Source organism: Onychostruthus taczanowskii, unplaced genomic scaffold (assembly GCF_017590055.1).
Source record: "Onychostruthus taczanowskii isolate IOZ18803 unplaced genomic scaffold, ASM1759005v1 scaffold81, whole genome shotgun sequence".
Taxonomy (NCBI): Eukaryota; Metazoa; Chordata; class Aves; order Passeriformes; family Passeridae; genus Onychostruthus; species Onychostruthus taczanowskii.
The window spans coordinates 1,532,492-1,559,459 of NW_024506002.1; the positions used below are offsets into that span (position 1 = coordinate 1,532,492).

The 26,968-nt window shown below is 46.5% G+C and overlaps 1 protein-coding gene across 2 annotated transcripts in view; it reads left to right on the top strand.

The window, feature by feature from the left end:
- The window catches only part of LOC121346527 (vascular endothelial growth factor receptor kdr-like), a 126,375-nt gene that overhangs the window by 45,859 nt on the left and 53,548 nt on the right, over positions 1-26,968 (top strand). For both annotated transcript variants that reach the window (XM_041424402.1, XM_041424403.1), the window contains exons 4-11: positions 1,990-2,117; positions 6,464-6,623; positions 7,888-8,024; positions 9,481-9,640; positions 10,413-10,530; positions 12,783-12,958; positions 23,434-23,584; positions 26,026-26,131. In XM_041424402.1, the coding sequence (XP_041280336.1) occupies positions 1,990-2,117; positions 6,464-6,623; positions 7,888-8,024; positions 9,481-9,640; positions 10,413-10,530; positions 12,783-12,958; positions 23,434-23,584; positions 26,026-26,131 (1,136 nt within the window). The remainder of the gene's footprint in view (positions 1-1,989; positions 2,118-6,463; positions 6,624-7,887; positions 8,025-9,480; positions 9,641-10,412; positions 10,531-12,782; positions 12,959-23,433; positions 23,585-26,025; positions 26,132-26,968) is intronic.

Consider the following 26,968-nt stretch of genomic DNA (forward strand, 5'->3'; position numbering starts at 1 on the left):
TGGACAATTTAGGAGCAGGCTGCTATTAAAAATCAGTTAGGACTGAAATACAGCTTCTGTCACACGCCCTGCTTCCCTTCCCATTAGGTGGATCAGTAGCACCATACCTGTCCTATTTGCAGCTGGAAAAAGGTTAATTTTAGATCCCTTGTGAATTGGAAAATTTGGTAGTGATGAGAGTTGGAGTTTTGGAAATATGGTGGAGAATGGGTTAAATAATTATATTTTTTTTTCTGAACAGGAAATATTTTCGAGACATTTTATTCTGTTTTGACTAAGATTCATCAATCATTGCACAGTTCAATATTTTCCTGTCTTTTAGGATTATTTCATATTTGCTTAGCTGCCTTCTTTTGATTTATGTTACTTCTTAAACAAACAGTGCTATTCTGAAATTCTTTCTAAAAATACTGTCAGAAATAGTTTTAAATTCAGTGCTTCCATCTTTTCAGTCAAAATTTGATCCTGAATTGTGAATAGTTTGGTATCAGGAAGGTAATTTTTCCCCAGAAAAGTTCCTCTTGGCCTCTATCTATCCATCGATCCTATACCCTTTTCCATCCATTCTACACCCTTGTCTATCCCCTGTCACGTGGCACATTCCTTGTTCTTTCCTTTTCTCCACAGGACAAGAAATAATTGTGATTACATTTCCCCTGACACCTTTTTGCATTTTGTTGCCAGTACACAAAAATCTACTTTCTTTGCTTTTTCCTATCACAAACAACCCAATGATCTTCTTTTAATTATCCAGCGTCTTCTTTTAAGTAGAATAAAAATATTGTCATATTTGATACCTCCCAGTGTGGCTCAACTGGAGAGCAAGTCTGCAGAGGGATTAAGCTGCAGGGATAAACACTAAACACATTTTCATAATGTGACTCAACAGGAGAATTTAGCATTTTTGGGAAAGTGCACGAGACACTGGACTGAGTATAAATATTTCCTATTTGTTTTGGGGCTTGGACCAAACTACAAAGTTATGGTTCAAAGATCAGGTTTCTCAGCTCAAGGCTTGATTAGAACCAGGGCCTGCCTGACCAGAAGGTTCAGATGTGCATCTGAAACTTCCTAAATGTGGCGAGATTAGAGATCTAATGTTTTCATTCTAATTAATCTCCCTCACATAACGTTTCCTGTAATGCACTTACACCAAAGCACAGCCAGAATAAACCAGTGGTGTGGAAGAAAAGCTGGCATAAAAAAAACAGCACTAGAAATTAGAAAAATCGTCCAGATTTTGGGTCTTTATCTGCCTTAGGTCCAGTGCTCGTGCTCAGCCCCTTGTCCCAGGTCCATACACGAATCCCACATCTCTGGTTCTTGCACAGTGCCCCAAGTGTCTTTTGTAAAACACCATCACCACCTCACATGTGGTCTGTCACACACACAGCTCCAACCAACACTTGCTCTCCTCCTGATGAAGCCCATGGTTCCTTCTGTCTGCTAAGGACAAAATTCCCAGTACTCAGGGCTAAAATGAAGCTCCAAACCCCACAAAAGGCAGCATGGCCACTCTGCTGTGTCCATCCCTGCCTTGCTGTGGTTGGGAGTGAAACTGGGGTGGGTTGTGGAGCAAAGGAGCTCCAGCTCTGCACCGAGCTGATTCTCTGAGGGTTAATTCCAATGACCGCACTTGGGTATGTCCATGACATTCCTTAAGCAAAGGTTGTCAGCAGTTAAGAAATGCATGTTGATATCCCCAGGTGAAGGACAGAGGGCTCCCAAGGCCCAGAAGTATCTTGGCATCCTAAGCTGGTAATCCATGCAGTTTTCATGTGTCTGCACAGAAATGTGCCATTCTAGGCAATTTCTGGATGAACATGGGGCTAAATGCAAGGAACTGGTCATTGGCTCTAACCCCTGTGTGACAGGATGTCACTGCATGTCCTGACCCCAAGGAAGCCTTTCTGGGCAGCTCAGTGCTCACACTGCTGTGCCCTTCCAGTGACTGAGCAGTTTTCCAAATCCATGTTCTCTTCCCTGCAGACTACAGGAATCCATTTGTGGAGATGCACCCGGAGCACCCCGACATCATCTACATCACGGATGACAAGAAAACAGTGGTGATCCCCTGCCGGGTCACCTCACCAAACATCAGACCCAAGCTCATCCAGGTAAGAGGTGGTTTCAGAGAAGCTCAGTTCAAGATTTGGGCTGCCAATAAAGTGGGGAAAAACCAAAATGTAGGTGTATAAAGCTGGGTAAATTCCATAAAAAATAGCAAAGACCCTGAAAATCCAGAAATATGAACCTGTTCTTACAGTGTGTTACTGTTGAACTGGGTAAAAGGATTTTTTGGGGATTAGGCTGAGTTTAGCATATTTTTTTTTTATGTTGTGGCTTGGTTAAAAGGATTTTTTGGGGAATTAGGCTGAGTTTAGCTTTTTTTTTTTTTATGTGGTGGCTTGGTGTTCCTCCATAAATTGGCAGAGGTAGATGACAAAGCACTATTTTCCTTCAGAATTCTTTGCATAACACCTGGCTGTCTCTGAAAGGTTCTCTCTTTATACTTTGAACCTCCTTAGAACAATTGCCCATTTTTGCTTCATTTCATCAATTCAAACCAAGTTTCAGCCTTGGGAATAGATGGCTCCAACATCCATCCCTTTGGCAGGAGTTACACCTCAATGTCAAGGTTACAGCACAGTCTGTGCAGGCCAAGGCTGTTTGGGATAATAAAAATGGAAATTTAACGTCTGGGCCCTGATCAGTCGATGGTGTTACACATTAAAGGGCTTCAGAACTGCACTCCAGAGTAGCCTGTCATGGAGTGAGGAACAGGACAGAAGTCTCCTGGCTCCAATCCTGCATTTTACGTCAGGAACTCTGTGCCCTTCCCTTCCTCTGCCAGTCTGACAGCTCAGGAAATCCTGAAGGGAACAGGAGCTCATCCTGTACCCCTTTTCCAGCCTGTTCTGGAGGGATTGTGAGGGATGAAGCTGTTCTGCATATGGCAGAGGTGGGTCTAAGCACCTCTGCTCCTGGCGGCAGTTCCATGCCTTTGATGTCCCCTTCTACTGGGAGGCAGCACCTGGAATCACAGGGGACTGGGATGGGCTCCAGCTCCTGCTGGGACCCATGGCACTCTACTGGTTCCCAGTAGAGGTGCAGAGGGACAGTAGGAGCCTTTTTGCTTTGGAGATCTCTAATATTAATATTCATCAGCAGGGATTAAAAAAGTGGGGAAAGAGGCTCCTCTCCAGTTATCATTTTAGGCTGGATAAGTCTTACCACCTTCCTCCTTGGCTATAAAAATGAAACATTCCTCTCTGATTTGAGCCTGCTTCACCAAATTCATGGCTGGAGCAGTGCTGCAGACTCTGGCAGCATCAGGGTGGCCTTGGAATTCCCATTTCCATGTTTATTATTGATGGGCAGCCCTGCTCTTCCTTCTTCCCAGCTAAATTCCCAGTCACTTCTCCAAACACAAACTGCAGCCTGGCTGCTGGAACAAAATCTCCACCGAAATCTCTCCCACAAAAAGCTGTCCCCAGATTTCCCCCTCCAAGGCTGAGCAGCTAGGACTCAGGGCAGGGAGGCAGAAGTTGGGCACAGCTCCCAAAGGAGCTGGGAGCTGCTGGGACGTGATGCCTCAGGAAGCTCCGGGATCCAGCTGTGGATGGCACCGCTGGCTTGGCCCTGGCTGGGAATCCCACTGATGCCTTCAGTGCCTAGCTAGAACAGAGGCTGGACAAGATTAAGAGAACAAAGTGGGTGTTTATTAAAGGCCTTCAACAGGTTCACCTCGGGCAGTCAAAAGCCTCCGAGGACACACCCAAGATGGACGATGGTCAGGAGTTTTTCAGACAGTTACAAATTTGGTCCATTTACATATCAGGGGTTAATCCTCCAATTACAGCTTCAGGCAATGGAGTCATATTCCCCCCATTTGCTCCCCCCAAATAATTTCTGTTGTTATTTCTGAGGCCTGAGACAGTAAAGTGTCCCTGAATCCCAGGCCTAGAGGGATTGTTTTGTCTGACCAAAATGTGAAGACAGTTAACTAACACTGTAGATGGAGTTCAGAGTTATACACTGATGCAGTACAGGGTTTGAAAAGTATAAAAGCTGAAGTCCTAAGGCAGCACCACAGCGCCAAGGTGGCGGCTCCCGCGCCGGGAGGAAGCAGGGCAGGAGAGGGGCGGAGGTGAGCATGGGGGAGGAGAGGTGAGCCAGGCCATCAGACAAATTTAGAACATCCTCTCCTTCCAAATTTAATCTCCAGGAGACAACTGGAGAGGGAGGACAAGACTTCAAAGGGAGGAAAGCCACTGTGATTTCCTTCGAGCAGCATTGACGCTTTTTTGTTTGATTGTTTAAATAGGTATTTGTGAATATTTTATGAAGATGTGTAATCTGTGTGTGGTGTTGAAAAGGGCCTCCTGAGTAGGGTTATTTTTCCTTCCCCCTTCCCCCAGGCATCAGGGAGCAGAGCTGCCAAACCCTGAAGTTCAGCTTTATCACATTTTATTATTCTTGTGGAAAATGGACTCTTTGCCACTGTAAATTAAGTTCCTTATGTTACCATTATACTTTTAAATCATTGCACTCTCTTTAAACATGCTCAGAAAAAGATACCTCTTGCTTATGCTAAGCAGATCCCAGCTATCTCAATATATCATCTTTGTTATTAACAAACTCATGCTTAAGACACACAGCTCAGGCTTTTAATTTTATTTAATATGATTTTAATTTAGGGCAAAAAGAGCTTTTTCAGTCATGCCAGATCTGTTTAGTCACTGATCTGGTTCGGTGTGCATTTGCCATTTCCAGCTTTGACCTTCCTGAGTGCTAAAGCATGATTATGCCTCAGGTTTCAGATATCTTTCTGTAATTTTTCCTATTTTTCTTCATGGTTCTAAACAGAGATGCCACAGCTTGATTATTTCAAAAGCATTTACAAGAGATCCTTTTTTCCTACTGCTGTCAGAACAAATGCTGCTCCAAAAGACAGCGACTGGCTGTCCCTGCTTCCCCGTGCAGCATCACCAGCTCCTCAGCCAGAATTTGGGTTTGGTCCATGCTGGAATTGTAACAATTGACCCAAACCAAGGCCAGCCTGGTCACCTGTGTGTCCAGAGCCCCACGCTGCAAGCTGTGTGGAGCAGGAGGATTGTTTAAACTGAATCCAATTCAAGCTGCCCTGCCAAACCAGAGTCCTGACTGCTGGGAGACAAACAGGAGCTGCACACACAGGAACAGGAGCAAAACTGTTCCATCAGGGGTGAAATTCCCGCTTTCACTCCAGTGGTTAGCTCCCAAAGCTGAAGCAGGGTCTCTCTGAAAAGGAAAACCTCCCCTTGCCTCACCTTTGAGCAGCCAGGATATAAGGAGGAGGAGGGAGAAACAAATAAAGGTAATTACCATGAGGTAACTGCAGGCACACTGAGGTTTGCCCAAACTTTTCATTTTTTGGGCAGAAGTGATCTCAACACTCCCAATGAGCATCCTCAGTCCTAAAGAACCTCCCTGTGTCCTGCTGAGAAAGCCAGAGCTACCTGTGCTTTCATTCCCCCACCTGCAAACCCTGAAAATCCCTGGGCATTTGAGGGAGCTCTTTTAATTTCACGTAGTTCTTTTGTACATTATAATCCAGGATTTTCAAAATCTTTGGAAAGTAAATTGCATTCCCTCTAGCAAATAGAGGATTTCCCTGTGTGTTAATAATAACAATAAACTGATTATTCTCCCCAACAAAAGCCAAGCTGCTCAACACTGGTATTGTCCAAGGGTAGACAGAGGAGGATTCATTCTCATTAAATGAATTTTTGCTCTAGTTTATTTTCCACATTTGCCTTTTCTATTCTCACTTCTTCCTCATAAGCAGAATTGAGAGGTTTTTTTTTCAAGAATCTCACAACACTACAAGTATTTACAAATTTAGACCAGAAAGTGCTTTAGTCCCTTTATTTCTGTGATTTACACTCCTAAGTCACCCAGGCTGATTCCATGGCAATCCTTGGGGTGCTCTGAGAGTGTCTCCCCCCTTCTGTGGGATAGAGAGAATCTGGGGAGTGCCCACAGAGCAGAGCTCATAGATAACCACAGTCAGGTGAGTTCGTGGACAATTCTGATTTTTGGGAGAGTCTAACTTCACACATGTTTTTAAAGTACAATGAGGAAAATATGTTTCCTCCATGTGGCACTGGGAGGAAACACCTCCGGAAAGATCACCCCACAAAATTCATATAAGAGTGGCATAATGATTACCAAAGAAGGGATGAGGGAAATGAGATCTGAGAGGACTGTGACTCCTGAACTGGCTGCCCAAGTTTGGTGCTTTGAGATTCAAAGACACTCCTGCCTTAGGGAGGGCTTTGCTGTTTGCTCAGGCTGCTGCTGCTGCTGCAGATCTGTGTGGACAGAGACCCCAAAACCCTGGGGAAGGTCAAAGCCCTGCCCCTAAGGCAGAGCAATCTGAGGGGAACAGGATTCTCACTCCTTGTCTGTTCCCTTGCAGTACCCTTCTTCTGCCGAGATCAACTTCAAGAAGATGGTGTGGGACCCCAAGAGAGGCTTTGTCATCCCCTCCCACTCCTTCGTGCCCTCTGGGATGCTCACGTGCTCGGCCCACGTCAACGGCAGCGTCTTCAACTCCTACTACATGGCCCAGAGACTGGGTGAGTGCCAGGGAGCAGCACAGAGCCTGTGTCACTGGCAGCTCCTGGGTGTCACTCCTTGCTCAGCCTCAGGTCTATCTGATAGATCTCCCTGGGCTGCATCTCCTGCAAGTCCAAGCTGGAATGCTAAAAGTAAACTCGTTCTTCCTTTTTTCCCCCCTATTCAATAGAACTTGGATTGGAGCCACTCCTGGTTTTGAAAAATGACCAAGTGCTGAGGTGGTACAAAACAGGAGTGTTTTATTCAAACCCCACCAAGACTTTGTTTGCTTGGATTGAGCTGTATTTACATTAAAACAACTGCTGGTTCAGGACAAAGCAAACAGCAGCTTTCTTTTTGCTTCTGGTCATTAACCACGTGTGATCATCATATAAAAACCTCACTACACTGCTAATTCACATCTTTGCTTTTTATAGATTTTCTCTTGGTGATTTACTACATCATTTCCTTTGGATTTACAGCTGAGCTTCAGCTCATAATTAAAATCTGAATTTGAAGCAACTGAACATTAAATTTTTGAGTGCTGGGCATTTATATGAAACCAATTAGAATTTATTTTTCTTTTGTTTTCCATGTGTGTTCTTTGTCTCCTCATATATCTTCTATTTACTTGGACTTCATTCCCATTAGCTCACGGCATCTTTCTACACAATCAGCACTCAGCTTTGAACAACAGGCTTGTAAATTTGTGTGGCAGCCAAAGTCCTGTAAATCTCTCTCTTTCTCCCTTTTTTTCCTTGTTGGAGCAATTTTTTTATTAAACTCATGAATGCAAACCTGCAAAACCTCTTAGGCCATCCTTCTGCAGCTCAAAAGGACACAGGAAATCCCTTTCTGTCTTGTTACTGTCAGTGGTTGGGTGTGGTTTTGGTATTCGGCACCAAAAACTGATGGAAGTTCAGAGCTGATGTATTTAAGGCATTGATAAATGTGTAAGAACAAGCCTTGGGGATCCCACTGGGCGATCTGGGGATCCCATTGGGGGATTTGGTGATCCCATTCAGGAAGAAAAGGGACCTGGGTGGGAGAGGGCAGGAGTAACACGTCACATGTCCAACAAAAGTGGATCCTCTCATTTTGAGGCCCTCCAAAAGAGGGGGTCACCTTTGGAAACTCTTTTCTGTGGAGGTGATGAGAGGGTTGGAGCCATGGCACATGGAAGAGCAGCCATTCCTGACTGTGTGCTTGTGAGCAGGGATCCAGTGGTGGATCCCAGACTGATGCAGGGATGCTGCTGTCACAGCTTTGCCTCTTCCATTACAGAGGACAGAATACAGAACCTGGCTCTGAAGGCAAGTGCCAAAAAGCTGCTGGTTGGAGAAACTCTCAAGCTGGAGTGCAAAGCAGAGACCTTCTTCAACGGGCGCATCGAGTTCATCTGGACGTGTCCCCGTGGCACAGTGAGTGCATGGAATCCCTGTATTCCCCCTCTTCCCAAAATTCACAGGGCTGAGAAAATCTAATTATTACTTCTTCTGAAATTATCCAACAATTTATAAACCTATCACTGACTGAACTTTGCGTTTGGATGAATCTAAAACTTCTCTGTCCTACCTGAACCTGCAGATTAAACTGCAAACCTTGTTAAATAAACCCTGGCAAGAAAAGCCAGGAGTGTTTCCCTTTTTTTGGGAAGAAAAACTCCTTCATTCCTTCTGTCCTGGCTGTCTCACAGTGACAAGTCTCAAATGCAGGTTGTAAGCTGTCAATCTCCCTATCTATTTTGGTATTTATGAAGTAGGAAAAAGCAAAGGAAAACACAGCTGAACCTGTGGAAATTGTCCCCAAAGAATGAAATGTAAATTCTGAGTCATGCGCTTTTTGTGGATACAATACAGAAGTGCCAAATTTGAAGTAGAAATAAGTAAGACTTAACATTTGAGGTACCAAACCCTCTCACTTCTCCTAAACAAAACAAAACTGAGGGGGATCATTTCCCAAATCAGTTCATTTGTCTGAGATTCTATTCTTGAGTCTGTTTGGTGCTGAGAATTAAAATAATGGGTGTTTTTTTCTTTTTAGTTCATCAAAATATGCATTGTAAAGAAGCATCGAAGCCTTTTGGGAAGGTGTAAAATGTGATTCCTAAAAAACTGATTAATTTTGATTTGTTTCCTTAAAAAAAAAAAAAAAAAAAAAAAGAATGTCTGAGTTTGTTTCAGTGAGGAAACTACAGAAAATATATCATAGAATTTGTAGAGGTCCAAGCACTACAGTGTTACTGAATGAATTCGGTTTTTTGAACCCCATATGGTGGAAAAGATTAGTTTTCCTATGAACTCTCCTTATATTTCTAACATTATAAATGTAAAACTTCTTGGCCAAATCTCTGGGATCAAAAATCCTATTGAAAGCTATAATGCTTTCTAAAATTCCCCAGGAATTTGCATTGGCACTTGGCTGTCATAATATATTATATTTCTGTCATAATATATTTATTTTAGAAAGCAGGAGGTTTTTAATACAGAAAAAATACTGACTGTGACCAAAATAAATTTAAAAACCCTCAAAACCAAACCCTCAGAGCACAGCCCTGACCCTGCAGCAGTTTTACCCTGAAATCCTTGGGATTTGGTCCTGGAGAAGGGCTGGGATGCATCCCCTTGTTTACCTGCCCAGAATTCAGTACAAAGTGCCACATTTCCACTCTGCTTCTCTCTCTTATTAGACTTGATAATGAAACTTCACACAAGAGCTCTTCCTGCTGATCTGCCTTTTATATTATTTATTTCACTGATGTGGAGATGTGATCGTTTTGATACGAATCACTGCTTTCCTTTACTGGCAGCCTTGGAAAGGGTGAACACAATAATCCAGTTTACTCTGCTTTTTGACCCTGTTTTTTGTGACTCCCAGCACCCCTACCCCAGGAGAACAATGGACCAGAGTGATGTCGTGTACAAAGTTGGCAGCAGCCTGATAATTGAAAATGTCACCATGGAAGATGGGGGCCTGTACATCTGCAGGACATTCAATGCCACCAGGCTGGAGGCCAATGTCACTGTCACCGTGTATGGTGAGTGCTGCAGCCAAACCAGGATGGACCAGGAACCACAGTGCTCAGCTTAGAGGATAATGCCAGGCTGTAAAATCTGTTGATTGAAATGGCACTAGGGAGAAAGTCAACTATTAATCATCTATAACCTCTAATTAGTCAATGGGAGTCAGCTCTCATGTCTTCAAACAAATTCAAGAGGTATATTTAGATGGGCTATTGGGAAGGAATCCCTCCTTGGGAGGGTGGGCAGGCCCTGGCACAGGATGCCCAGAGCAGCTGTGGCTGCCCCTGGATCCCTGGCAGTGCCCAAGGCCAGGCTGGACAGGGCTTGGAGCAGCCTGGGACAGTGGGAGGTGTCCCTGCCATGGCAGGGCTGGGAATGGATGGGCTTTGAGGTCACTCCCAACCCAAACCATTTTGGGATTCTGTCATGTCTGAGGGAGCTGAAATGTTTGAAAAAGCTGGCACCAAGTGTGGTTGCTGAGGCCCTGGAAAATCCATCCTGTGGGCTCCACATGGACAAGAGATGCCCCAGGCACTTCCCACACCAATCCAGAGTCAATGCAAGTGCATATCCTCTGCTTTCCACGTGAATTCCTCCATGTGGGAACAGCCCTTCATGGCTGAGGCTGGGCTGCACAGGGGAGCTCAGGGAACAGCCTGATCCGTTTGGTTCTGTGAAGGTCTGTAGTGGAAAAAATCTCATGTGGGAACAGAGCAATCACAGGTGTGAGCTCTGTGCTGTGGCAGAGCTGCCATTCCAAGTCTCCCTGCTCATTTCTCTTCCCAGAAAAACCCTACATCACAGTCTCACACAAGAAAGGGCCTTACTACGAGATTACCTCAGGACACAAGTCCCTGAAACTGGCTGCCAAGGTGGATGCCTTTCCTCGACCCATTGTCACCTGGTGAGTGCCCCAGCAACAACAGGAATTCCTGGGCTCCTTTGGGAATCCTGTCTGGAACAGATCACCACTATTCCTCACCACACAGGTCAGGGATGGGAGCTGGGAGTGCTCAGAGCTGTGGGCTGAGCTCAGCTGAGGAGATGTGGCTCCACTCTGGGCTCCTGAGCTCTGGGAGGCTGGGCCAGTCACCCCTCATTCCCAGGTATTATTATCACTGCTTTAATTCAAGGGATGGGACCACAGTTGAGCTAAAAATGATTTATTGCTCAGATAAACATCAGTCTCAAAGGCCATGAGATTTTAAAGGAGCAAGCAGTTGGCCATAGCTCAAAGTAGTCACAAGTTCTTTGTTACAAAACAATATAGAACTTTATGATCCAATGAACAGTTGCCCCAAAGTTTATTTTGCTTTTCTAACCCATCACCTTTACTCACTTCTGCTGCACTGTCGATACTTTTATCCAATGGACTCCTATCACACATATACACTCATGCTTCTATTATAACATCTAAACTCTTAGCTTACTCTATACAATTACATTACTACACTATAAACCCTTCACCATCTTACCCAATACAGTTTCTCACTTACTTAAGGCATATTCTTACTTACAACTATAGAAACATAAGTTTATATTTTTTCTGCTTAATGTCTGTGTACTTTATTTTTACATCAATCTAAGCTTCTTCCAAGGCTGCAGATCAAACCTTTCAGTGTGTGTGGAAGTTTCTGTCTTTCCATTTCCCACACTCGGGCTGTGTTCTTCTCCTAACCATGCAAGAAAGGTCCCTGCAGGAAAAAAAGTGTGTTTCATTTTCCCTGGACACAGAATGATTTGGGAGATCCAAAGAGAAAGCTCCTGGGGAAGGGTTTCCTGCTTAGCCCCAGTAGAGGTGGTCAGTCTGCAAGGGGACAGGGGATAACAGGAAAAGGACATCTTTTTAACATAAGAAATTGTTTCTCTCCTGAACTTATAAATAATGTCCTCCAATCCTGTGCCAGCAGATCCTTGCAGTGAATCCTCCTGAAGCAAACTAAAGGCTCCACCAGGAGTGCAATGGATCTGCTAAACAGGAGGGGCAACCAACAGCAATTCCAGGAGATATTTTAGTGTCTTTTTACCCTTTCATCACTTGTCCTCTCTTCTGCTCTGTCTTTAATGACCCCTTCCAATGCCTTTTACATCTTTAACTGCATTAAATGCCATGGGACAGCTGGCAGGGGTCTGCCTGTCCTGGCAGAGACGATGGCATTTCCCTGGAGCACCTGCCCTGGGCCAGCTGAGAGCCTGGCAGGCAGCAAAAGGATGCTCAGGGCTGGCCTTGCTGCATTTTATTAGCAGTGAAATAACATGAAATCCTCTAATTTTAGTGGAAACAGTGCCAGGAGGTGTTTTTAATTGCTGCTGTTATTTAGGGATGGGGATGTTTTGGGAGCTGAAGTGGGGACTGACCCCTTCTCCCTGCCAAGCCTTTGTTCCTGGGCTCAGCATGGAGCTCTTTGGTGACTGCCTGGGACCACCAGAGCTGCCTTCCCCTTGGAGCCCCAGCTGTTGATGTTGGAGGTCTCTCAGGATGGTTGTTTTTATGACTGCAAAGGAAGTTTCCAGCATCCTCAGGCAGTGGGAGATGCCCCAGCATCCTTCCACCATGTCCAAAGCTCCGTGTGTGGCAAAGCCTGGCCTATTTCCTAACCATAAACTTGTGTGTGGGGTGAGCAGTGAAGAGGAGCCTCTCCTGCAGATGCTGCTCTCCAGCCCTGAGGGAGTATTCCAGGCTGGGAATTCCCCACTGACCTCCCTATGGAAGAGCCTTCTCCAGGTTACAGAGTTTTAACTTTTTCAGAAGCAGTAAAGGCTCACAGAGACATCCTGAGAGACAATTCTGCTGAATTAATCTATTCTTTTAAAACTGTTGACCCACATTTTGCTATTCCATGATTTCCCACACTTGGTGTTGCCCATCCAGCTTCATTTGGGGGCATTTAGATGGTCGTTGAGCATGCGAAAGGCACTGTTCATTCAGATAAAATAAACCACCTTTTTCCTGTGTGGAATGAATCCATCCCACAGCACTGGAGATGCAAATCACTTCTCGTGTGGAAGGGTAACGGGAATAAATATCCAATCCAAGCAGTGATTCTAGACCTGCATTTCCTTTGCTGGGATGACCCTTTAGCCCCCTAATGGGGGTGACAGGGTTTCTGAGGGTTGACAGGGACATGACGAGCCTTGATGGAACTTCCCACACAGGTACAAGGATGGCAAACTGATCAAGGACAACCACACCTGCTATGAGCCAGATCCACTGAAATACAGACTGGGAATACGAGACGTGAGACCAAAACATGCTGGGAACTACACCATGGTCTTGAGCAACCCCAAATACGGCCTCTACAAGAACCTCACCATGCAGCTGGTGGTGACAGGTAAGGACTTGTGTATAATTCCTTCTGCTGGGTTAGTTATCCTATTTTTTGTGATCGTACTGTGCCAGTCAGCAGGAATGGGTGGCACTTCCCAGAGTTTTGCACTGCCCAAAGATCACCACCTCCCTCAGGATCCACGGAACCCCTCATTTCAGCTGCTCTGAGGAGTTGGTGTGACCCTGGGTCATGCAAGTCCCTTCCCCTGGGACACTGCACCTCCCACAGCACTGAGTGCTGGCTCCACACAGGGAGGTAGAAATGCTGGAAAGGGCACAAACATCACATTTTTATAGGAGCTTGGGAGGATATCGAGTAGAGAGGTCTTAGAAGTGGGGGCACAGTTTCCCAAGAGAAGGGCTGGAAGTTTTATCCCTTGAGATTTAAAAGCAGCTTGGGCAAAGCACTGGAGAACATCTGCTGGGACAGGAAGGGTCCCAGTGGGGCTGACGGAAGGAACTGGAGGAGCTGCTCTGGCTTTTATGTCTGTCCATCATCCTGCTCCAGATCCATTTTCTAAATTTGTATTTTCTGTTCTGTCACTTCTCTGCTGGCAGCATTAGAGGGACAGGTTCTTTTTCAGGGAAGTTGGAGAAAACCATGGTATACACTGAAGCAGGTTCACTTGCCATAGCAGGAAAGTAGATATTGGAATGCCATTTATTAGCCTCCCTAGGTGGATAATGCAGGGCAGAGCCACATTGTCTCTTGGCACATCCTCTTTTAATCCATTGAATTTGCCAGCAGAGATTGAATTATGAGGCCAAGTAGGAGTTCAGCAAAAATTAGCTCTGCTTTCCCTTTGTATTTTCCACTTGGGCACTGAGTAGTTACTGAGACAGGTTTGTTCTCTTTTCTGGGATGAATTCTTCTCTCCTTACCATTTTTACACCTAAAATGATGCTCAATTGTACAATTTTTATGTACTTGTTTATTGTTGCTTCCAGCAGTTATGTTTTTCTCATTTCACCTTTCAGAAAGGAATAATGCCTGAAAAAATAGAGAACTTGTCACTTAGGTACATCTGACCTATTAAAAATGTTAAATAAAATACGATAGCTTACAAACCTGAAATAGACATAAATTAATGTGTGATTTAGGAGAGAAAGGAGCCAAGAACATGCTCATGGTCAGGTCCTGCAGCTCAGCTGAGCAGGAGGAACGTGTTAAGCTGCATAATTTGTCCACTTGAGACTGTTTTTCTACACAATGGTTTTGCCTCTTCAGAGAACGGAAACGTTCAAAGGAAGAGAAAATTAAGAATGATAATAAACTATCTTGTCAAGGTAAATATTGGTGTTTGCGTGCAGAAGGGAGCGTTTCCTCGTTTCCCAAACAGGCAACCAAAAACAAACAGAGCCTTTTTCTGTCAGCAAGAGGCTATTTCAGGATCAAACCACTCCAGCACAAGCTTTTCATGTCCATGGCTTGTCCAAGCTTGGGGCATCCCATCTCTCACACAGTGCTGCTCATCCTCAGCCTTTCCAGGGGTCAGCCCAGCAAAGGCTTCATCAGCAGTAATTATTTAATTGCAACTCCCCCATTTCTCAAAGCCTAGCAGCTGCAGCGGTGTCCCCAACTGTCTTGTGGATATGCACAGGACAACCACAGAGCAAGTGTCCCTTTTCTGGTGACAGGAAGTCAGGGAATGAGAGCAGAACAAGGAAAGACCTGCCTGGGGTGCCATGAGTGAAAGCTGAGGCTGCAGACAGGGAGGGTTTGCTTGGCTGCAGCAGGACTGGCACCCAGCACCCAGGGAATCCTGCCATCCCTGCCAGGCTCTTCCCTGCAGCACCCAGGGAATCCTGCCATCCCTGCCAGGCTCTTCCCTGCAGCACCACCCTGATGTGCTCTGTGTGAAGCACTCAGACCAGGAGAGAATCATTTTACTGAGATTCACATGGGTAGAGCCCAAAAAGGGCAAAACGGGCTCTTGAAGCTGCTCCAAACTGCCCTTTCTCTTGTGCTTCCCATCAGAGGTCAGGGACAGCTTTTTCAGGAGATCTGGGCTTTCCTTTCAAGTACACTCAGAAGCTCCAAACTGAAAGCAGATTGGAATTTTTCCCTTAACTCTCCACAAATAATCTGGCACTTTATCTCCAGCCATCACGACTGATACCTGGGTATCACAGCTGAATAGATTAAATTGCTTGGAGTTTCAGCAGACTGAGACAAGAGAAGGAGACCAAAACACACTTTGTAGCCCCTTTCTGCAGGGATTATCTGAAAGAAACCACCTCTGAGCTGGAGGTGTGATTGATGTCTCTGCTCAGAACCAGAGGCAGCCTGTAATTACTGAAACTGAGATTTGAACACAGGGATTAGTGGAGTTGATGGAAAAATCCTCTTGGGCTTCAAGTGGACACAGTGGGTGGAGTATCAGTTTTGCATCGTGTCTAAAAGGTGGAGCCTGCACCTGATAAACCTCCTGCTGAGTAATAACCACATACCCTGAGAGTGAAGAGCAGTTTCTGCTTGAATAACAGTGTTGCTCCCCAAATCCAGGGCCGGCCTTTCACTTCAGAGGTGAATCTAAGAAAGGGAGTGAGTTCTGATCCACACTGTTGAAGAGGGAAAATTACATAAGCAGACTTTGGAATGAGGAGAGAAATGCCATTTGAATGTTTTCTGTTGCTGCATGGGGACACTGCAGTGCAGAAATGATCAGTAATCACACAGCCCCCTCTTCTGAAAGTCTCTTCACAGCAATCCATCGTTAATGTGCCCCAGGTACTCAGCTGGCACTCAGCGTGCTGTGACAAAGCCATCAGCTGCATATTTGGGCTGGGTGCAGAGGAAGTTTGAAGTTAAAATTGTTGTGAATTGTTTTGCACAAACAAAGTATAAACAGCAGCAGGGCTCGACCCTTAGATTGCTCTGTATTAATTTTGGCAGTGTGTTTTATTCACTAATAATGCCAGGAGAGGAGAACCCTCTAAGCAGGATGAGAACAAGATCAGAAGTGCCCTGCCTGAGCCCTGTGGGCAGTGTCTCTCCTGACCTGCACTGCTGCAGCTTTCCTTGGAGTAACCTCCTGGGATTTAATTGGGAGAAATCCCAGAGTTCTGCCCCACTGTGGGCACAGGGTGTCTCACTCCATGGGAATTAGTCAAACATAAGGAGCTATTTCTCCCAAAGCTTGATTCGGTCACAAAACTGAGGAGTACCTGCAGAGGGATCAAGTGGAGAGGGAGCAAAATGGGCAAATAACTCCAGAGCTGCAGGGTGGGAACTGAGAGAAAAAGGTCCAGCACGGAGCTGCCTGGCCTGGAGGAGAATCGTGCTGCTATTCCAAAAATGCCTCTAAGAAGTGGCTTAGCTGTGGCTCTGGTCAACCCTGCTCCCACTGCAGCTGGAATTTATTCTTGCAGGAGCACATATCTCCGTGTGGAGTCACCTTGGCTCATTGTAGGGCTCAGGTCCCCAGGAGGTAGCTGACTGCATTTTAAAAACACTCCTTCTTTACATATTTACACATCAAACACTGTCCAAGAAGCGGCGGGTTGCTGCGGTTTTGTTTTGTTTGATTAAATTCTTACTGAGAAAAGCTTCAAGAAAATAATGTCCTGAAGAATTTGGAAGGGAGGGAGCAAGGAGAAGGAACAATCCTAGCAAACAGCTGGTGGCTGAAAAATCTGAGCCAGCCAAGGAGGAGAAATGTGGGAGAAAAGAGTTATTCCAGGCTGGAGTGCAAAGCACTCTCAGAAAAAAATATAAACAACGCCCTCAAATCTATTTCAGGGCAAGCAGACTGTGTTTCATCCTCACCCTTGTCCAACTCATCTGCGTCCATCAGGGCTCCTGCTGAGCTCTTTTGGAGCAGGCAGCATGCTCTGGCCACCACCTAGGGAGTGAGGAGAGTACTGAAGCACGAGTTAATTCAAAAGTGGGATGAATAAGCTCCTTCACCACTTTGCCTTTCTTCTTTGTCCCAAAGTTTCTCTCTTGTGCTCCCTCAAGGCTCTTCCAGCAAATATTGCTTTGGGTTCCAGCTGCTCCAGCCAACTGAAGTTGCGTTCACTTGTAGAGTCCTTGATCCCCCAAGCTTGTGTTGTATCTGTAAGAAAAGCAGGATCAAGGGCAGGAAATAACCTCCACAGCAGGCAGCAGAAACTCAGGCTCCTGTGAATTCCCCCTCTCCAGAGAAGGACTGGAACAAAAGGGGTGCAGGGTACTGGTCACACCTCGATTTGTTACCAGGCAGGAGCAGCTCCACAGCCCTGAATGATGCACATTGCCCTACCATGTAGTCAGGCTAGCTCTTCATATTTTGGTTTAAAAATCAAAGGCAATTCTGTGCCTGACCTTCCTTGGCTTGTAAGGAACGAGTGGACATCAAAGGAGTCCCCACTGATCTCCACAAAAGCCAAGAAATATGTGGTGGAGAAGAAAACCCCATCACCTCCCCCAGAGCCAGAGCAGGGAGAGGGGAAGGAGCCTGGGGGATGAGGTGAATGCATCTGGGCTATGCCAGGGCAGAGAAAAATTGCTTTTAGGGTAGGGGATCTCAGCTAGAGCCAGTGCAGGACACAGGGACATCCCACAGTCCCTTGTGTATGGAAGGGTCACTGAAATCCCTGAGCTGAACACTGAGAAAGAATTTTGTTGGATTCTTGGTGAAATCCAGCTGATGTTCAGCTGAAGAACTGAGCCACACAAATGCTGTCCCTTCCCCAGAGTCCTGCCAGGGCTGGGTTTCCTTTGTGGAGTACATCCAGCTCCTGCCCAGCTCCTCAGAGGATGAGCCACTCAGGAGAAGTCAAAACAGAAAATCGAATTTTCCACCTCCTGGGCCAGCTGAGCTAAACTAGAAATCCCCAAATAAAACCCATTCAGCCACTGTTCCAATGTGTTTCCAAGTCCAAGGCTTTGCTTTCCTCCTGGGTTCTGGGAGTAGTGTCTGTAGCCCATGGATGCAGGACACAGTGCTCCAGTCCATGCTTCCAGCCTCAGTCATCAGGCACAGGAGGAGAGAAACAACTTTTTCTGGGGGATTTATGAAAGAAAAATGCAGCAGCACAAGGAGGCTGCAGCAGCCCTTTCCTGCACATTTATGAACAAATCCTGAAGAGTTTTCTTCCTGATATCATCCAAACCCTGCACACTTGCAGCTCCCAGGAGAGCCCCTGATGACAAAGTCAGATGAGCTATTTTCATTTTTCTGCAAGTGGCCAAAGCAATTTTAGGAAGAGGTAGGTGGGGGCCTGCTGGAGCTTGCCAGAAGGATCTGAAGCATTCAAGTCACATCTTTGCAGCAGCAATCTTGGTCTGACAGTCCCTAAAACCCACAGTGAGGGGGGAAGTGGCAGCTCGGGCTTCCCACGCTGTCCCTCAGCCAACCTGCAGGTACATTAACTGATTTTTGGAAAGCAGGCAAAGGGGACAGAGAGAAAAAATCCTGGAAAACTGCCTGCTGTGCTTAAAATGAGCAGTTCTTCATTACCCGTTTCCTTCTGAACGCTGTAAGAAATAAGGTGGGGAGAGACAGATGCAAGAAACCCCTTTTTTGCACCAGAGCTGTATTGGGGGTGAATGGCAGCTCTAGGAAAGCACTGGAAAAAAGATTTCTTCCAGCTCTGGGAAGAGAGACAGCCAGAAGTGACACAGGTCAGAAAAACCCACTCTAAGTACAAGTCACCAGCTACCCAATTCCTGTTAACACTGAATTTCTGATATCATTTGTGTCATTCTATTGCCCAGACTCAGATGCCCCCTTCTCCCAGTAAGACCACTAGCTTCCCTGAGTTACTCCCTGCCTTAGCTCTAGGCCAGACATTAAACTGGCTGATCCTCCTCAGTCAATCCTGATTTATTTTTTTAAGGGGCATTTTTGAAATGTCTGTAACTAAACTCAGAGTAGATGCCTTTTGTTTCCATACCTCTAGGTGCTATTTTATTTCAATTAATGTGGCACTGCAAACCAAGCTGCACTGCCATTTTAACACCAAGATTCCCTGTGGGGCAAGTCAAGTTCCCTGGGATTTTTCTTACTATCTGTTCCTCCAGGATCCAAGTGCCTGCTTCTCTCCCAGCCCTGGCATTGCCAGCCCATTCCAGAGGGTCACAGGGGAGCAGCTGGAGATGAGGCAGGGCCACAATCCCATCCCTAATTCTGTTCCTGGCTGTGATGTCTCACAGAGAGATTTTGGGCACAGTTTTCAGCTGTTTCCTCTCAGGTACCGTGGGAACAAAGCTGTGCACCCACCTGAGAGCAGCTCTGGGTGTAGGGCTTGGGGAAAACAACAAACCAGCAACAGTCAGCTCCAGAAAAACTCCCAGCCAAAATCAGCCAGGCTCAAACACAGTGCAGTGGTCAGTCCAAAAACAAAGTGTTTTCAGGTCATTTCACTCAGTGTTTTTCTTAATTTCTTTCTTTCCTTTTAATAAAAAGGAAAGGAAAGAAATGTGAAATGAACCTAGACAACTTTGTCATTTTGGGTTTTACTTCGGGGGAAATTTCACCCTTTTTCAGTCCAAGCCTGCACTAGCAGGTTCCCTCTCTACCTTACAGAATATTCACTTGTATTTCCATTAAGTACTGTGCAAACATCAGATAGAAGGCTCCCAAGTGCAAATATTTTTTGGGAAACAGAAAAAATAAATGGAACACAAGTTGCAACTCCATCAAGGGTTTTAATGAAGCCTCCTGTCCAACAAAGTATCTAAGGTTGAGATTAATGCTTCACTGGCCTCTCTATGTTATTTTAATGATGTACTTAATGTGAAAAGATTTTCTGAAGCAGTTTAAATGGTAGTGGGAAAGGTGCATAAACAGCAGTTCAGTCAGAGGGCACTGAGAGGGATGCAAAGTTTGTCTAGAAAATGCAGAGAAACGTTCTCTGTGCTGTCCTCTATATTTGGATGCTCCTTTGGGTGACAGGTGTAGAACCCTCATGGCATCTGCAAAGTATATAGGGAGAGAAGAGTCTTGCAGAGGGGTTCATGTCCTAATCCTTGCACATATTATCTGCTCCTAATGCCACAAACTGGAGATAACAGCAGCGAGGAAGGTGAGATTTGCATTATGCTGATCAGTTTGAAACCTGCAGTAAGCAGAAGTGCTTTTTGATTGCATTTCCCAATGCAGCAGCAGCCAAATCTTTAGTTATTCAGGTCAGCTCTCACAGCAGCAATTGCACCTCTGCAAGGCCAGCTGGGGACACAATCACACTTGGAGCCAGAGAGGACAAAAAGCCATTTCTGTGGATACATTTAAAGGCATCTGCACAGCCCTCCTTCCCCACACAGCCAGGGACCAGAAAGATTTTCAGGTTTGTTTGGCTTCTGCTTGAGAGAGCTCAGCCTGGGGAGGGCCATGGCCAAGGGCTGGGAGGGGCTGGGGGAGCAGGTCCTGGGGAGGAGGGGTGGGAAACCACAGTGGGATAGAGAGGGAAGGAAGGGATGGAAAGAGCTGCTCTGGCAGTGCTGGCAGAAGGATTTGTACCCCCAGCCTTGCCCACACTGGGCACGAGCAGGGCTGAGGGTTTGTGCATAGCCCCTGTGCTGCCCAGTGAGCAAATGCAAGAGAGAGAAGCTCTGTCAGGCGCACCCTCCGTGATGCCAGGCTTTGGGCTCAGAGCCCCTCTGCAGGCTGAAGTGAGAGCCTGTCCACAGGGCACGCTGTGCAGGTGCCAGCCCTGAGGAACCAGCCAGTCTGAGCCAATCCAAAAGGTCAGGCCCACCACAGAAACCAGTTCTGTTCAGAACTGTTAGCACAGATTAGATCATGACTGTAGAATTCTGAAAATATGGTATGAGGTTGGCAAGAATGCAGGTACACCACAGCTGGGATTTTAACATTCCTTTCATACATCTACATTACTACAAACCACCAGAGAAAATGAAAATTTTCATTAAAGAACTTTTAAACTATTAAAATCAGGTTTCCATCACCCATGGAGGCGACTGCTGTAAACAGGATCGGGCCCAGCAAGGGGAAGGGCAAAGCTTCAGGTGCCTGCAGGGGCCATGGCAGTGGGCAGGGGGTTGGAAAGGTTTCATCCCAGGAAATATCCCCCGTAGAAGGACCCCACTTTCACCCCCTAAACCCTCAGTGCTCCAGGGCCAGCACCCTGCAGGGACAGGGGAGCACTGGGCCGTGGGGAAGGGCCCTGTCCATGTTCTGTACAGGTGAGCAGGGTCACCTGCAGGGCCCTGTGCCTGTCCTGGACAGCTGAGCAGGGTCACCTGCAGGGTGATACCACCTCCACACCCCCTCTGCAGGGGAAGGGCACAGACACTTGGAAAAGTTCTTCAGTCTCTGAATATGTGCCCACAATCAACCACCACCCCACCTGTGTTATGTGAAAGAACAGATGGAGAGGCATTTCCCCTCACACTTAAAAAAAATAATTGCTTGATCATAAATAGTGATTATTTCAATTGATGAATCATTTGGAGTCATTTTATGTCTCAAGTCGTATTTAATAGTGCTATAATTGTGGCATGAAGAATTCACTCCTCACTCATGTATGTTCTTGTCAGAGTTGGAGCAAGTTAAATGATTATTTCTTTTTTAGAAGGACAATTTAAATGACAGTCAACTAAGAATATAGAAAAATGTCCTGGCTGTGATCAGTCACTGTCTCCCCATGCTCCTTCTCACATACAAAACACCAGTCCCCCTGCCCAAGCGTGTAAAGCTTTGCTTTTACAGCCCAAACAACAACACTTGAGTAACCTTTCACATATCACTTGTGTAACCTTTCACACTGAACCTGGAGTCTCTCTCCAAGTGCACACTTGTGAGGGCAGGCCAGACATGTCAAGCATGGGATTTGAGACTGAAAAGACAAAACGTCCAATTGGAGTCTCTCTCCAAGTGCAATCACGCTTGTGAGGGCAGGCCAGACATGTCAAGCATGGGATTTGAGACTGAAAAGACAAAACGTCCAAGGTAGTAAAAAATGTGCTTCCCCCTCCAGAGAAAATGTACAGAATTATTTTGATGATCAGAAATAATTTATTGATGGGAAATGAGATGCTATGTAAGGAAATTCACGATTATTCCCAATAGTTTGTGCGGTGAGTTGCTCAGGAATCTCCAAGCACATGGAATCCTATGGCTCAGCTCAACAAGAGCCACACCAAGCGGGGGTCAGCATTTGGCTTTCTCAGGGGAAATGTTAATCAGGACCTGCTGAAGGTCCTTTAAACAGCCAGTGTTTTATGACAGGATGGGATATGAGTGAACCTACTCCAGTCAGAGCTTCCATGGGGTGGAGAAGGAAATACTGATGTGTTTTCAGGCACTGGTGAGGTCAGAAGATCTTTCAGAGCCTGACCATGAGAAATGCCAAGTGAGAGTCCCAACAAGACATGGGATCAGCCTGGTCAGTCCTCTCCTAAGAGGTCTGGAAGGAAAAAAAACTATTTTAAAAAAAGAGGGAAAGGGCTCAAGATTGATGAGGTGGGCAGTAGCTCATATTTACATATCTGGGGCCTCTCTGACAGCAGAAAAAATAAGTTAGCCCAAAAAATAGAAATCTAATCTACATTCACTTCCCAGCTTGTCAGAAGGCCTCGGTGCAGAGCAGCCCCTCTTGGCTGCACAGGGGTGTCCTGCAGAGGGACCCCACCAATAAATCTGTTTGATTTCCTGTTATGAGAAGCAGACAAAGAGATATGGCCAGGGATGGGCAGAGCTGTCTGCACAAGGGAAGAGCCTGTGCTTTCACCCCAGACTCAAACCCACCCTGTCCGAGGTTAGTGAAAGTTCAGTTCACTTTGGGGCTTTTTTCCCGTTCTTTCTCCTTTCCGTGCCTTCCCGTGGGAGCTGGAAGGAGACAGGACAAAGCATTTCTTTCCTGCTGGCAACGAGCAGCCCTGAAAGTGTCACAAAAAGTTTGCTCTTGAAAGATTTCCAGTCTGAGGGTGTGATCTTGTGGCCCCTCCAGATGTGAGTAATGCCGTGACATTTTTAATGGCATTCACCGTGGTTGGTGAGAATTTCTTGGCATTTCTCTCCAAGTGTTTTCCCCACACCACTCCTTCCTCACTCTCTTCTCCCCTCCATCCAGTGCACATTACACACACAGAGAAAAGGAAAGACTTCAGGTGAAAAAGATGTTTTTTTCCCAAAGTCCTGAGGACCTGGTGACTGCAGCTGCTTGAAAATGTTCCTCTCAGGAAGGGACATTACCCCTCCAATTCCATTTTGTCCACAGTCCAGGACTGATCCTGATCCTGAAGCCAAGATGTGACCAAGAGATGTTCCATGGCATGAATTTTCCAGAAGTTTAGCAGTCCCCAACAACACTTGAAAGGGGATTAGGATGAATGTGGTAGCATTGCAATGTGTTTTGTGAAATACCACAACCAGCACCCTTGTTTCTGTGAAGGAATATTTTCAGAACTGCTGGGAAATCCCCAGAACATCAGGAGCCTCACTGGATCATCACTTCTCCCAACAAAATGTTTCAAAACCTTTTATGGATGTAAATTTGCTCATTTGAATTTCGTGGATTTTTTGTCTTTAGAGAGACCCAAGATCTATGAAAAGGAAACAGATTTTGATAAGGTTGTGAAGGTGGAATTGAGAAGCAAACAGGAAATCCAGTGCACAGCAAGTGGGAATCCTGAGCCAAGGATCGAGTGGAAGTGGCATCCCTGCAGCCTCAAAGACACCCTGTAAGTGACTTCCACATGGATGAACATGTTCCTCAATTGTTGGGTATTTCCAGCCAGGTTTTCTTTCCGCTCCATCCTAATTATCTGAACTAAAATCACAAGCAGAGTGAAGATCTCCAGGGTTCTGAGCCCAGCTGGCATCTGGTTGTGTTTGTGCACCTTGTGCATTACCTGAATTGTGTTAAATAAGTTGAAAGTGACTAAAGATCATTGATTTTCCTTTACCTTGACCAGCAATGCCCCTCTGACTTTCCTTAGCCCTGGTGAATGCTGTGAATGTTTGACAAAGGAAACCCAGCAGGATGTGTGGGCAGAGCTAACACACCTTTTGCCCTGCAAGAGTTTTTTCCAGACAAATCTGCTGAAGGCTTGGCTTCCTTAAATCCATATGGGATTCGTGGCACTTCCCAAGGGCTGTCTTCACTCTGCATGCTGGGCTCAGGCTCCTGTGGCAGCCTTCCTGAAGGTGGTGTCCCTGAAGCTGGGAGAGGGAATTGTGTCTTACTGGGAACCCTTCTGTGCTGCAGGCTGAGGTGTGAACATGCAGCAAAGTCACTGGGTCAAAGCTGCTGGAGAGGAACGGGGCCAGGGAAAACCAGGATGCCTTTGGAGATTTGCCTAAGGAGACATTCCCTTTGCTCCTGCAGCTCCCTGCAGAGGAAGGCCTGGGCTGGTGCCCATTGCTTCCCTGGTAGCCCCTGGGCACATGCAGGAGCCAGGTCCTGCACATTCCACCACATTCTGACCACTTCATCTCCTCCCTGCAGTGAGAGACATAAAATCATTTTCCACCCATTATAAAAATGAAGACAGATCTAGAAAGCAAGGGAGAAAAATGCTGGATAGTGCCTTATTTTGTCACTCATTTGTTGCTGTGAATGGCAAGCCATGAGACAGGGAAATCAGGGAGAATGCTTCCCCAGGTTTTCTGTACAGCACAGGGATGCTGGGTGATGCAGCCTCAGCTTGGGATTGCCCCTGTGTGCTTGCCCCAGGGAGGTATCCACAGTTACACTGCTCCTGGGGGATAACCTCAGGGATTTGATGGCACTGTGGGCACTGCAGGGCAGCAGGAGGCACAGGGCTCTGCTTGGAAGGGGTTCAACGAGAGCAGGGTGGAATCACCACATGGAAACAGGTTCTGCATCCTCTAGGAAAACCACAGAGGTGACCCAAAATCTTTTCCAAACCTTTCTGTCTAGGGGGCGAGAATTGGCCATGACTGCTGAATTCAGCCAGATCCAAACCAGTGACCTGGTGGCAAAGGACCTCACATAACCCTTGTTGCAGCTTTCTGGCTCTCTGATCTTATCAATTTAAATACAATTGCAGAGTGGCTCTACCTCTGCTGGCCCCAGGGGCAGCCTTATCTTGCTGCAGCAGAAGCTGGAGGAGGATTCCTGTGGGAAATGACACAGCCCCCATTTCCTTCTGTTGTCTGACTTCCTCTCTCCCTCTCTTTCTCTCCCCCCACTCTGCCTCAGCAATGCCCTTTGAATCCCTGAGCACCAGCATTGTTCCTTAGAGCTGGGATGTGATTTTACTTCCTCTGAGCTTTTCCCCTTCATCCTCAGGACAGGATTGTGCCTTGCAGGAAGTCCCTCAAGATCTTCTAATTAGACCCTTCTGAGAGCCTCAACCCCCTCCCTGGCCCAGGGTGTTGCCCCTGTGCTTTGTGTGGCTTTGGCAAAGGCACAGCTGATTTATGGAGGGATTTTCTGCAGCATCAGCCCTTGATCAGCACCTATAAAAGGCCATTTTACCTCCTGAGACCCGTGGTGGGCTCAAATCCTTTGCATTTGTAGGAATGAGAAGAGCTGTGTGTCTGCTTAGTCCGACCAAGCTGAGGAAAACAGGGAAGTTTTTTGCCCTGGATGGTGCAGCTGGACCTTCCCACATGACGTGTCCCACACTCTGCTCCTTGCCCATCTTCCAAAATGAAGATTGATACGTGTCTTCTGTGGAGTGGGCAGCATTAAAGGGGCCTTCTGCAGTTCTGTCCCAGTATTTATCCATTCTACTCCCTCAGCCCACACTTCCTGTTGGAAGCTGAGCACAAGCAGACACTCAGCAACATCCACCTCCCCACAGTTTGGAGTGACTGGCATTTTGAATTTGGAAATATAACTTATATTAGCCAGATAAAACTCACATGATTTAATTAATTGCCCAATATTTTCCATTTCTAATCTTTGCAAAGACTGGGGGGTTCATTGTTGGTCATGCACTGATTTTGTTTGCCTCTGTCAAGGTGCCTTGTAAATAATTTGGAAATGTTGCAAAGAAGGAACAGAGGAATTTCACAAAGATGTAACAGACTCCAGCAGCAACAGTTGTTAGGAGTATTTAAGACCTAAAGTTATTGTCTAAAATTGACATTTTCTCACTCCAATATACCTCCCTGCTTACCTTGAACACCATCTCTGCTTTTCCACCTCCAGGTGCAATCCTCAGGGGCCAAAAGTTGTGGTTTCAGAGAACACAGTCATAGGAAACAAGATCAGGAGCATTGAGAACACCCCCATGAGGCAGGGGGATAAACCAAAGGTATGTGTGGGATTGCCTGGGGATGATGTCAGGGGATGCTCACCCCCAGCTCATGGTTCCCAAGCTGCTGAGGGTTCTTTGCATGCTTGGAATTCCCCAGCACTGGGATCATCCCAGATCTCTGCTGTTTACAAGTGCTGGGATTTGGGAATGATGTCACCCACCCTATTTAAACTCTCCCAAGACTTCTGGGTCAAAACCTTCTGTGTCTCCTTCAGTCTTGAGAAAGTGTGAGAGTGGCTCAGTTCGAGGGGTGCCATGATGTGAACGCTGATAAGGACTCTGAGTTCATGAAACACTTGGAGAGCTCTTGGTCCTGCCCCCCTTGGTTCTGCCCCCTTTGTCCTGGCCCCCTTCGTCCTGCCCTGTTTCCTCCACTCCCAGCAGCAGGAGCTGACCAGGTGTGGTCACAGTGCCACAGGTACCTGCTCTGATTTCCAGAGTGTGCAGGTCTCAGGTTGAAGCGACTTCCCTGGAACAATGAAAGAGGGAAAACCTTCCTTGGACACTTCCCTGCCTGCTTCCCCTTTCCAACAGCCCTGGGAACACCCTACCTGTGTGAGCTGCAGAAATCCCAGCAGGATTACCTGTTCAGTGTCCCCCAGGTGCCTGTGGTGACACTGGCTGATGTTCCACATGTCCAGGCTGGGAATGTGCAGTGGATCTGGGGCCTCCTGGCTCTGCTGGGCTCTGGCTGGGATTACCTGCTGGACTTGCAGGGTTGCTGGCTGCAGGAGTGGGTTTGCAGCTCCAGGTTTGGAGGTGGATGTTCCAGATGGTTCAGTGTCTGATCCTGCAGGGTGCTGGATCCAATCCTGGTTCACCTTTGAGCATGGG